General features: G+C 44.1%; 1 protein-coding gene across 1 annotated transcript in view; it reads right to left on the bottom strand.

Annotated features, from left to right (window-relative positions):
- Positions 1-12,660, bottom strand: part of DOCK1 (dedicator of cytokinesis 1) — a 428,835-nt gene that overhangs the window by 164,935 nt on the left and 251,240 nt on the right. Inside the window, exon 29 of the mRNA XM_044916230.1 lies at positions 9,728-9,822. Within this exon, the coding sequence (XP_044772165.1) occupies positions 9,728-9,822 (95 nt within the window). The remainder of the gene's footprint in view (positions 1-9,727; positions 9,823-12,660) is intronic.

The raw sequence follows: 12,660 nt of genomic DNA, 5'->3' as shown, positions 1-12,660 counted from the left end.
GTCAGTGTTCATTTTCTTCCTAAATCAACCAAACTGTAGAATAACGCGAGATATTTCACTTTACAATATAATTTGTATCTTCGATTTACTTGCAGCTCTGGGAATTTGACAGGTACAGTATTAAGTAAAAACCCTCCTGTGAAGTCTCAATGGAAAGGGCAACAGGAAACGGCGGACAGCAACCTCCCTGCGGTTTCCAGATGCTGGCACGTCGGGACGGCCGCGCGTCACCCTCACACGTCTGTGGCCAGTGTGGGACAACTTTCCATTAAGGAAGTTCATTAAGAGATCTTCAAGATAGTAAGAAGTAGTCTGTTGTTCACCGGATACCTATACCTTTGTGGACCCAAATGTAAAATGGGTAACTGCATTTTATTCCCAGAAAAGCATTGCTACAAAAATATGCCATGTACTTTATTGGTTGACTCTGTACTTAAAAAACAAACACACACACACACACACACACACAAAAACCCAAAACAAACAAACAAAAAAACATTTCCCACTGACGTTCTTTCAGTCGGGTAGTTACTGTCTGTTGAGCACCTGCTCTGCACCAGGCAGGGTCACCGGGCACCACAGGGATGCCACCACAATGACAAGGAGGGATTTTCCCCCATACGGCATCAAAGATCCACGCACAAAGGCACAGAATGCCATGAAAACGGAGCAAGGGACGTGGAAAAGCATCTACTATGAGCAGACATGTATAGAAGATGCCACAATCCTGCTGACATTTTGATTCTATGGAGAAATTATATTAAATATTATAATCTTCTTTATAAATCTGAAAAATGTGTTACATATGTGATTTTAGAAAAAAAGTTTAAATAGTCCACTCTGAGAGAAATTACCCAATTTCATTTCTGATTTCCTGTCTAGAAAATAGGAAGAGTTTGGAGATGAATGGTGTAACTCCATGTTCAGTCTTCAAGATAATTTTATTTCAGAAACTGTATTTCATGGGGCTTCTATACCACAATACCAGACAGCAGCCTCCCTTACTATTGGGACAGTCACCACGCTGGTTACGGATAACTCGCCAGCAGGAAGTCCACTCCGTTTCTTTCTGCAAGAGTCTTTGAAGACTTTTTTTTTTTTAAAGAAAAAAATATTAAATGAAAATGATTAACATCAACCAACAAAAACCACCATTAAGAGAAAGAAAAAAAAGCAGTCACTGAACAGGAAAACCTGTCTGCAAGACATATATCTCAACAAGGTTCTTATCCTGCAGACACGGAAGAAACGTGGGATAAGGCGTTAATATCCAAAAATAAGGAGATAATATCCGAAATATATATAAAGAACCCATATAACCCAATCGCAAAAACAATCCAGTTAAAAAACGGGTGTTTTCCCAAAGAAGAGACATTCCTCCAAAGAAGATATACAAATGGCCAACAGGTATATGAAAAGATGCTCAACATCACTCATCATCAGGGAAACACAAATCAAACAACAGTGAAATATCACCTTGCACCTGTTAGGATGGATATTATCAAAAATGTAAGAGATAAATACTGGTGAGTTTGTGGAGAAAAGGAAACTCTCGAGTACTATTGCTGGGATTGTAACCTGGAGCAGCCACTGTGGAAAAGAGTACAGAGGCTCCTCAAAAAAATTAAAAATAGAATTAGCATCCGATCCAGCAAGTCTCCCACCAGGTGTATTTTTCCAAAGGAAACAAAAACACTATCTTGAAAAGATATCTACGCCCCCACATTCGTTGCAGCATTATTTACAAAGACCAAGGCACAGAAACAACCTAAGTACTTGTCCATCAATGGGTAAACAGATAAAGAATATGTGATACAGAAAGAGAAAATGGAATACTATTGAGCCAGAATGAAATCTTGCCATTTGTGACAACACAGATGGACCTTGAGGGCGTTAGGCTGAGTGAGACAAGTCAGACAGAGAAAGACAAACAGTTACAGGATCTCATGGATTTATGGGCTCTTACTTCTTTATCTATAATTTATATACGAGTATATTTTATATATCACATATTATCAATTAATATAATTATATATATTATATACAATAATGTTTTCTAAAATGCACACACACAAACTCCCTCAGAAGAGATACGTGCTAATATTTTGTCACACATGCTACGGGCCAGGTACTGGCAAGGGCAGGCTGGGATCTAACTTCGAGTCGGGGCGACTCTAAGCCCCGCACCCTCCTCGCTCCCATGGCCAGGAGAGCCTGGGCCACACCCACAGGGATTCGCTGTGAAGCCGGAGCACCTGACGGGGCATCTCGGAGAAAACCACCTCCAGTTCATAGGCACTTCCTTGATAGGTGAAAGGTCAGTCCCGGCATCTTCAGGGATGGCTGCTAGTGTTCATTACAAGGGCCACTGTCTTTGCTGCAACAGGGAAGGGGGCTCAGAAATGTGCAAGTAAAGAGATCACATATATTTCTATTAATTACTTCACATCACTGAAACTCAGCTTTTTTCCATCCATAAAATGGGGTTATTGACATTTCTGAGTGGAACGTTCTTTGAGGGGGGCCGTCCTGTACATGGAAGGATGTGTAGCAGCATCCCTGTGTGCCCTAGATGCCAACAGCCTTCATTCCCCCAGCCGGGACAACAAACGTGTGCCTGGACACGGCCACGTTCCATGGCGGGGGGACAATGACAAAATCCCCCCGGGTTAAGAGCCATGAGAAAGGTGCCAAGACCATGCTGGCAACTCGGCAGGCATTCACTTCACCTTGGCCGTCTCCTCCTCTTCCCATCCTAGCCTTAAAATAAAAGCGCTCCAGCCCAGGGTCTCACAGGACACACAATTTCTTCAAAGTCCCAGGAGCGCTGGAGGTAAACATTTAGGACAGAGGGATCTGGAGAATGACCTTAATAAGATGTTTTTCCTCCATTTTGATTTGCGCATCGAGAGAAGTTTCATGCATCAAACAGAGAGCTCACTTGGCTTTGTTGCCCATAAAGGGAAGTACATCCTCCAGGATTAAGTGCTACCAGACGGCCTCATCAACACCAGCCATGAGCTCCCAGTAAGGTGTGCACCGGCTCTGGAAAGTCTTAAACAGACTTTGCCCTTTCAAAACTTTCCTCTGAAGCAAGCTTCCCTAAATAAGAGTCCTGGCTAAGGGCTCTTCATCACTGCCACTCCTTTGAGAGTAGCTTGAGTTTTCATCTCTGAATTAAGTAAAGAGGCAATCTGAATAAAACCCAACTGGATAAAAGATCTAAGTTACGTGCAATAAATTGGTTATACATAACTAGGGAAGATCTGGAATTATTTGTTTTAATATCAGGCCAAGCTTAATTACTAAGCACAGAGCAAAAGCACGTATGCCATAGAATAACTATATGGAGAATTCAAAAATAATTTATGAAAATGCCATAAAGGATAAATGGAACTCCCACTGGTAGCCAAGTACCATGCGGGTGGGGTCACTTCCCTGCTGGGAGATCCAGGGTGCTATTACTAGATGCGAGTCAATATCCATCCTGAAATCCCAGCACTTAAGGTGGCCAACTCAGTCCCAGAGAAACACCTCACGTGTTTCTCCAGGAGACTTGCCAGAAATGTGCTCAGGTCTAGCCTGGCTTGGTCCAACCAAGGATGCAGGTGTGTGCCTCAGTGTCTGCAGACTGGGGTCTGAGCAGCAAAACATCTCAGGTTAGGCCAATTTCTTTGGAGAGCAAAAAGGTTCAAAGATGGATATTATTAAGTGTGTGGGCTGGGTAAAACGTGGGCACACTGGGCTCTGGGGAAATTTTCATCCCAGAATGTTTTCATTATACTGACTTTGAAGTCCTATTTCTTCCCTGAAAAACAATATTTTTTTTTCCTGTGGTCCTCAGCAAGTCGTGTTGTGACAGTGTTTATGTCAACAGCCGCTGTATACAGTTTCAAAGGGAAAAATGATTCTTAGGTATGCTTAAAATCTTCAAGCCATTGGATATGCAAAACCTCTATAGGAAACCAGTAAGTTGAAAAAGTAAATTAAAAGTAACAACATCAACTAAAACCCCAGGCTTCAAAGGAAAGAAAAAAGATGTCAAGAAGAAATAATCCAAGAGTCCCTTGAGCCCAAAATGCTTTCTATTTGTGCTTTCAACTTGCACAGATTTTAGCTGCGTGCCCTTCCATGGGAGAGGTTTTTCTGGAGGAGGAAGTTGAACAGGAAAACACAGTCCTCCCAGACGCCACCATTTTCAGCTACCTGGTATCATAGACCCTGAGGCAGGTTGCCAGTGAGCCGGGACCCCCCCGCCTCTCTTTCTTTCGCCATAAGACAAATGGCACATTTTCTCTGCTCTGAGCCCAATGCATAGTGCTAGCAAGGACAAAAATTCTTCCACAACACTGGAACCAAATGGCGCTGTCCCTGCAAACAGCCTACCCTGCAAATTTGCTTTCTGAGTATTATCATGATTTACCCTTAAGAAGCCTGGCATCTCAAAGTCAGAGTACCTTTTTAAGGCTTAAGGCCCTTTCTTGTCCTGATTACACGCCAAATTAATCTTGGCAGAAACATCCATGAGCTTGCCATCTTGGACATCTGATGGATACTGCTTCTGAGTGGGGGAAATGTGCTCTCTATTGAAAAGGAGAGAAATGGCTACGTTATAAAACTATGCATGGGAAATTTACCGCATGCAAGGAACAACATGTGATTATCAGTATGTGAATATGCACCGTGCACGTTAGGTTAGTGGAAACATAATGCGCTGTATTAATGGACTGAGGCAAACACATCCTGGTCACAAGATGCCTGAATCACAGGGGAGAAAAGGAGGAACGGAAGAGGCCACATTCAAATGCACCAACACTGTAGCCAAAAGAAAGGTGATCAAAAATGCAGATGGTACAAACATCGGCCTGGATGGTCCTGGGACAGTCCCCACATGGCCATGATCAAAACCATGACCTAGACCCATGAAATAAGTAGCAATGATGATCTCACAAATTTTGAATAGAGACACATCTTCAGGGTTTCTAAAGACAAATATAAGATTAACTTGATTCCAGATAAAATAAAACCAGGCCATCATTTCTGACTGATGGTCTTCAACTTTTAAATGGTCAACAACGAGACAAGACTTTATTTGGCAAGTCAACAAAATCTGCTGTATTTGATAAGCTAGTCTTTCAGACAGGTCCAATTATGACCGGGCTCTGTTATGGCCAATATATGCCAACTGGCAAGATCCTAAGCATTTCAAAATTGAAATGAGAATCTCTTCCATTTTCTGTGGGCAGAATTTTGAGTTCTCGTCTGATTCCTTAACTGTGATATCCTCTTGCCCCATGTGTCATTTAAGAATCTACATCATAAATTGTCAGTCTCCGCTGACAAATGGCAAGGAACTTTTTTATCATCCAGTGAAAATTTTGCAACCCATTATATTTTCCTTTTTGCTTTGTCTTCTAGGCAGTTTTGAGTCTCTCGGCTTCTAGAGAGTTTCGTGTTTTCTCTATGGTTTTCCATCTTCTATTTTATATTCAGGGTCTACGAATCCTTACGTGTAAAACAGACCAAGTCCTATAAGAAAGTGTGTAGGATATAAATCACAAATCATAAATAGGCCCCAACTTAACATGTAAGAAAGCAAAAAGCACCAGATACCAAATCTGCGCTAATACGGAGGAACACTTAAAAATGATGGATAATCACTGTTGCAAGCTTTGAGTGATCTGAGGAAGTAAAAATGTTGGTTTCATTTATTTTTTTATCCAGAGAGAGGGACACAAGCAACAAAGCCTAGTGAGAATCCAAATCGGGGTAGCTGAATTTTTTTAAAATTCTGTTGCAAGACGAAATGATTGACAAATGTAGGAAGGGTTTTGGTCCATGTTATACACAGTATGAGTTAGAAAGTCTAATCTTAAAAATCCGAAAATTAAACTCCGTACTGCCCTTTTTCTTCACCCAACGTACATTGTAGAAGTGCCTTTCTTGAGTGAAATTATGGCAGTTAACAAAAGCTTTCTTCAAGGTGAAAAAGGAATTCAGTCAAACCAATGAGTAGACTCATGGCCTCCCAGATCACGCCTATGCCTTAAAATTCTAGTCTGGGATTTTTAGTGTACAAACACACTACTGGGATGAATTCAAGTGCTAAGACTAGAAGAAAGACACAGAAACGCAACCAAGTGGTCACACTTCTGCCAACAAGCAAAGAGAACTCTGTAACAGCCACCGTATAAGTCTTCAGTGTTAGACTCTGCTGCGCACACCACGAAGCATAAATCTGAGAAAGTTGGCTCCTAGGAGTTCAAGGATGGGTACTAGCACTTAAAGGCTAACAGAGAAGGTCTCTGCTTCCAATACAGATCAGATCTTACATGAAGACTTAGCCTTTGCTTCCCTCGGGGAAGATTATAAAGCACTTCTGGAAGGTAACATGCAAGCACACTTCTATGCGATGTGAACTGTGCTCATCTTAAATGTCATCTTACCATCTGGCACCACCATATCCAAGAGCAGAGCTATGTCAGGCCATCACCGTTCAGTTACTACCCTGAACACAGCATCCAAGTAACTCCTGTCCTGGTGACATTCACTGGATCCTCTAACTTTGACTCCTGATTTACAAGTGGTTGCTCTAGAACTGACAGGCGCCATCTTTAATTACACTGGACAAGCCCCACGTACTGAAGGACGGTACACTGGACAAGCCCCACGTACTGAAGGATGGTACACTTGCAGACACAAAGAAGAACAAGCACACAAATATTTAAGAGACCACAGGGGCTGAGTCTGTCGATTTCGAAGCTGTGGATGGTAAAACTGCATGTCCAGCTGTGCCATTAAAACTAAAATACAGGCTCCTGGAAGCTTCTGCGAATCACTGCTTATCCTATGGAAGCAAGGAGGTCTCCGACACATGCCAGGAAGAGGAAGAGCATGGAAGTCTGGCGACACGTAAAGTATTGAGCAATGAAGTTAATAGATTTTAAAAAAAAAAACGGGTAACAGCACAGAGACAATGCTATATGGTATCTATGTAATTTCTATAGGAAATTATTTTATTACACTGATAGTGAGCTTTTGTTCTTCTAGAAGTTTACAGCAGGACTCTATTATAATTTCAGCAATAAATGATATCCTCTTTAACGCACAGCCAGAATCTCCGCAAATCCAAGTGCCTTCACTTGGTGCCAACACTCCCCCACGCGCATGGACGCGTACACACGTCTCACACACACACACACACACACACCCACACACACCACGCAGCCTCGAAAAGCTCTTGCAGAGGAAAGCAGTATCGGCTGGATGGCTCGGCCCCAGAGCACTAGGACTTTAGCTGAGACACGTCTGTACCACATTTTATGTACGACATAGACCACAGGGAGTTTATATTCACAGTGTGTCCCTCAGCAAGCTGGCGCTTGGAGCTGCAGCCTCCAAACAAGAGAACAGGATGGACTCCCTGCTTCAGACCTGAATTCTATTATCACCGACACCAGACTTCATCCTCAGAAGTGGCCATCCTAGTGCCTGCAATGAGGACACAGTGGATGTGGCTTCTCCCTCGTAGAGGTTCCCTGCCCCCCAAACAAGAATTCTCCTCCCTGTGGCGAGATGCAAAGGCTTGGGTCCCAGATGCCACCACACACCTGTGTCTCGGTAACACGGCGAGGCCCTGCAGACATGCACTAGTGAGCCGGGACACAGGGACAAGGCTGGCTTGACGTGCAGGGAACACGCAATTCGGGAGACCACAGGTCAAGCCACCTTCTCACTGAAGAAACAATAGAACACTTTGGGAGAAGCTGGACAGAATGTCCAGAGAAGGGGACCCTGAGCACAGTGCTCCACACTTTGAACCAAAGGCCACGTGGCTTTCACCCACATGTGGGTCTGGGGTGATGCTCAGACACATCAGGGTTGGTAGCGGAGGCCGATGATGGAATAGAAGGAAGAAGGAATAAGGCGATCATCATGTCAAAACTGAAAACAGACTCTCACTCATCATAATATAGCATAAATCAACAGGTTGTGGCTGTACGTTCCTTGGGACCCCTGGGATCAGAGGCACAGAGTCAAACCACTTGGAGGTGTGAATCACATCTGACCTTTGAAGGAGCAGTCCCCCCCCCCAGTGTGTGGAATGGACAGGCTGGGTGCCAGGCCGCAGCGGCCACTCTGTCAGAAAGATGCAGGTCAAGTTCACATGTGGTGTCACAAGGTAGAGAACAGAGTCCGCACCCTGCACCAGGGCCTGCCTTTCGTTCTGGTCAGCACTGTGACCAGGACTATGATTTCTTTAATGACATGGCAAGTCATCGTTTGCTGCATCAGGGAAAATGCAAACCAAGACCACAGTGAGACACACAACACCTCTACCACCAGGGCTAAAATGAAAAATAGTGACCATGGCAAATGCTGCCATGGATGCGGAATAACAGGATCACTCTCACACTGCAGGTGAGAATGTAAAACGATACAGCCGTAGTCAGGCAGTTTCTATAAACCTAAACGTGGAGCGAGCATACAACCCTAGAATTCTACCCCAGGGCATTTATGCCAGAGAAATGAACTTATGTTCACACAAAACTCTGTATGCAAATGTTCGTGGCAGCTTTATTCATAATAGCCCCAAAGTGGAAAGAGCCCAGATGTCCTTCGGCAGGTGAATGGTTAAACCATCCGTAGCACATCCATACCATGGAACGCCTCTCAGCAATCAAAAGGAACAAACTAGCGATGCACCCAGCAACCTGAATGAATCTCCAGGGAATGAAGCAGAGTGAAAAAAGCCAATCCTGAAATGTTACATTCGGTATAATTCCACTTATACATCACATTTGAGATGACAAAATTTTAGAAGTGGAGGAAAAATTAATGGTTGCCCGGGTTTCTCGAGGGTAGAGGTGTAGGGGCGAGGAGGAGGTGTTATACATGGACAACAAGAGGGACCCTTGTGTTGGTGGATTCAAGAAGAGGTGCCATGGCCAAGCACAAACACAGCAGGAAGATCTGTGTAACCCCCATGAATCCTACTGACACCGAGCCCCTGGCTGCAACATGGAGCTCTACTTTTGCAAAATGTTATCACTAAGGGAACTTGGGTAAAGTGTATACAGATCTCTCTGTATTTCTTTCTATAACCGCAATGCCTATGAATCTACAATTATCTCCATAAAAAATGCAATAAGGAAGGAGAGGGAAAAAAAGGAGGTCAAGGGGAATTTTTCCAGGAATCACATGCGATTGAGAACCCAATGATCGTTGTTGGTGCTTACCGAAATTATAGAACACAAGTGCTGGAAAGTTAACCAATAGCCTTCACAGGGAAATGATAAACAAGGCACAAGATTAATATTTAATAAGTACGAAGAAAATGCTCACTTTTTAAAGCTGAAATAGGAGAAATGCAAATACCTTTCAAAAACTGAGACAGAGTGAGAATCACTTGGGCTAATAAAAACATGTGGTTAAAATGAGACGGCAAATTGATGGCAAACCGTGCCCTTGACAGAGGCTGTCCCAGACCAAGGCTAAGGGGAGCTAGGGCTCAGCTCGGTGTTTCTCCAGGAGGCAGAGCCCCGCGCTGGCATAAGGAAATCACCCAATCTCCAGGTCTGTTTCTCCAAACAACTGTTTGCATCACAGAATGGCAGGATGTGTTCTTTGTAGGAGAGCCCCCATGGTATCCAGGCAACACCACTGTTCCCAGCAGACATGAATTAGACACCTTGTAAAAGGTGGGAGCTTTTCTCCCTATACTCACTTATTCTGCATCATGTTCATTATCACCCAGTCGAAAGGGTAGACGTTCTTCCCAATGAGGTTCTTAAACATGATGAATGTTTCCATCAGAAAATCCTGAAATAAAAAACAAAAACGAAACAGAACATTGCAACAGCCCACCAAGAAAAAGGAGAAAACCACTCCCCTCTTGAATAATTACAGTATAAATGACCTCATTTTTTTTAGCGGAATGAAAACATTCTAAAAAGTAATGAAGATGTATTTTACAGGAGCTTTTTTCTTTCTGTTTGCCAGAGCACCTTCTGCCTGTGATAACTTTTTCAGGGATATATTCCGGAACAGGACCTGGGCGGGTCTCTGTCATAGTCATAAAGAGGAGATCTCCAGGTTACAAATAGGCATTCTTTCTGCTTATAGGAAAACATACATTTTGCAAACAGAACATGCAGGATATACTCTAAACTTATTTTTCATTAGGAACAGGGCATAGCAGGTTGAATATGGCGTAATAACATCCATTCCATTTTCTTATGTAATTTACAAATAAAAGGCTCAAGCGGGAACTCCTGAGCATCTGCACCAGCTCTGTTCATCATAACCATCGGAGCACGCGGTCATGTGACCGCTTTTAGACGGCAGCGACGACCCCACAAGCTATGCAGTTATGCTTATGCCAACCTTGGGCATGATCCTCTGCACGTCATGGGTCATTCCCTGCCGTCCTGTGCTCCTTCCATGCTGCTAAGACTGCTCGTGGCATCAGGAAGGGGTACCCATTTCCTAGGGGCTCCACCCTGTGCCTGTCAGAATTTGAAGAATTTCTTGAACCTGTCGGCTTGGCCCTTGTTCTGAGCTGAGCAGAACAAAACTAGCGGTTACCCTGAAAAGCACACCTCCCCGGGAGTCTGCATGCTCCCTCCAGTTGTGGGGTGGGCAGGGGAAAAGCCACAGAGGATTCACTTAGAAAAATGAGGCCATGGTCAGAGATTGCCAAATGAGTGGTTATTTCTCATTTATTTAATCTACGGAATCATAATTAGGTGCAACGGCTGTGAAACCCAAGGTGGGATACAGAATTTAAGCAGCCAAGAAAGCAACTCTCAGCAAAGTCGTAAACAGGTGCTTCTCGCAAAAAGGCAGCAGCTAAATTTGATAGCATCAGTAAGCTGATGGGCCACCTTAAATACTTTCTTTGCAACCTGACTAGCCATGCCGGGTTCTGGCAAGTCATGCCTACTGTGTGCCCCCTACCATGAATAAAAACTCAGGGAGCAACCGTGATCCCCGTTCTACAGCAGAGGCCCCCAGTCAAAGAGAAGATCAGGACCTGGGCCTCTTCAAGAGAGTAAAGTCAGCCCCATGTCCTCCAGACTCTGCTCACACCAGCTCTGACCGCCAAGCCCGAGTTCACGCAGGGCAGGAGCACTCCGGGAGCCCCCAGACATGATGAACGGGGGGGTGTCCCTCCCCAAGGCTAATAACTGCAATTCATATTTCTCCACTTAAGTTTTCCCACTTTGTCAAGAGTTTCACATTTTAATGACCAGGTTGCATATTTGGCCGGCTGAGTGCCATAATTTAGCCACATCTCTATTTGCATGAAATTGCTGCCTTTCTTGCTGATCACTCCTCAAAGCCTAATAATTGAGATACAGGGTCTGGGTTTTATTATTCTGGAAGAGAAGCATATTTTCCCAACTCCCTTATTTTTTTTTTTTTTTCTAGGAAACACAGTCCCATACTTCATTAGTATGGCTCAGCTGTTAAATTTTGGTACTTTGCTGATCAGACAAAACGCTGCATATTGTGCAGGATGAGGTTTTGTAAGGCGTCCTTGTCCGTCTGCATAATTTACTAGCCATGGAGATGGTCCTCACCATGGTCGATGAGACTCAGCAGACTATTACACTGGTATCTCCAAGTCAACAAGGGGACACAGAGGACTAACAGAAGATCTTCTGTGAAAATTTCCTCTTTCAGCACCAATCCATTCCTGCTGTATTTTTCAGTTTGATTATTCACAAGATGCCCCATATAATAAGTGGGCAGCTCTAACAATAGCCATCAATCCATAGGCACAATCTTCTTGTCGTGAATCCATCTGCTTCTGTCCATCCCCATCCCTACCCACCTAAATAAATGGTCATCCTCTCTCACCTGGACTGTTGAGGGGAATCCTGGCCTGTCTGCCCATGTCCACTCTTGTCCCTTTTGACCCCTACCCTTGACCCAGAATGCCTTTTCAAACTGCAAATCTGGCCAAGGCACCAACACTTCACAACCTCCCATTTAACCCAAAACCCCAGGGGCTTCCCAATGTTCGTAGATTAAAGACAAAGTGTCTCGACGATCTGAAGGAAATCCTGCTATGCCAAAGGAGAAAGTGTTTCAGACAAGGACCCTCAATAGATACTAAAGCCATCAGAGAAGAATGGTCAGGGGATTGGACACTGGCCAACGTTTTGTGGATACCAAAGCATGAGCCAAAGATCACATGACAATTGTGAAGGGGTACGTATCTTCACAATGGGGAGATCAGGCTGGTAGCCGCTCTCAAACAAGCTACCAAACTGTCAGCTCAGCATTCCCACCCTCCCAGTGGGCAAAACAGGGAGCACTTAACACCGGCCCTGAAGCTCTCCTGACGAAAGGATGAGCTTGAACATTAGGCCAAGCTTCCAGTTTGTAGGACATACGGAGGAATAGAGGAACACGCCGAAAGCCATTAGAAAGCAGCACGAAGAAAGACAAGACAGGGTGAGGGACTTGTCCTAGAAAAAACAGATTTGGTTGTGGAGACACAACCAAACTCAATGAGTGAATCTGGACTGGATCCTGATTTGAGGAAGACCCTCATGAAAGACAAGAAAGACTGGGAAGAATTGAGAAAATCTGAGTATGGATGATTATGTGTGTTATGTTCTGCAAAGGCAATGAGGCCATTGGGGAAGG

Source organism: Neomonachus schauinslandi, chromosome 6 (genome assembly GCF_002201575.2).
Source record: "Neomonachus schauinslandi chromosome 6, ASM220157v2, whole genome shotgun sequence".
Classification (NCBI taxonomy): domain Eukaryota; kingdom Metazoa; phylum Chordata; class Mammalia; order Carnivora; family Phocidae; genus Neomonachus; species Neomonachus schauinslandi.
The sequence above is the reverse complement of the archived record's forward strand: the minus strand, read 5'-3'. Positions and strand labels throughout refer to the sequence as shown.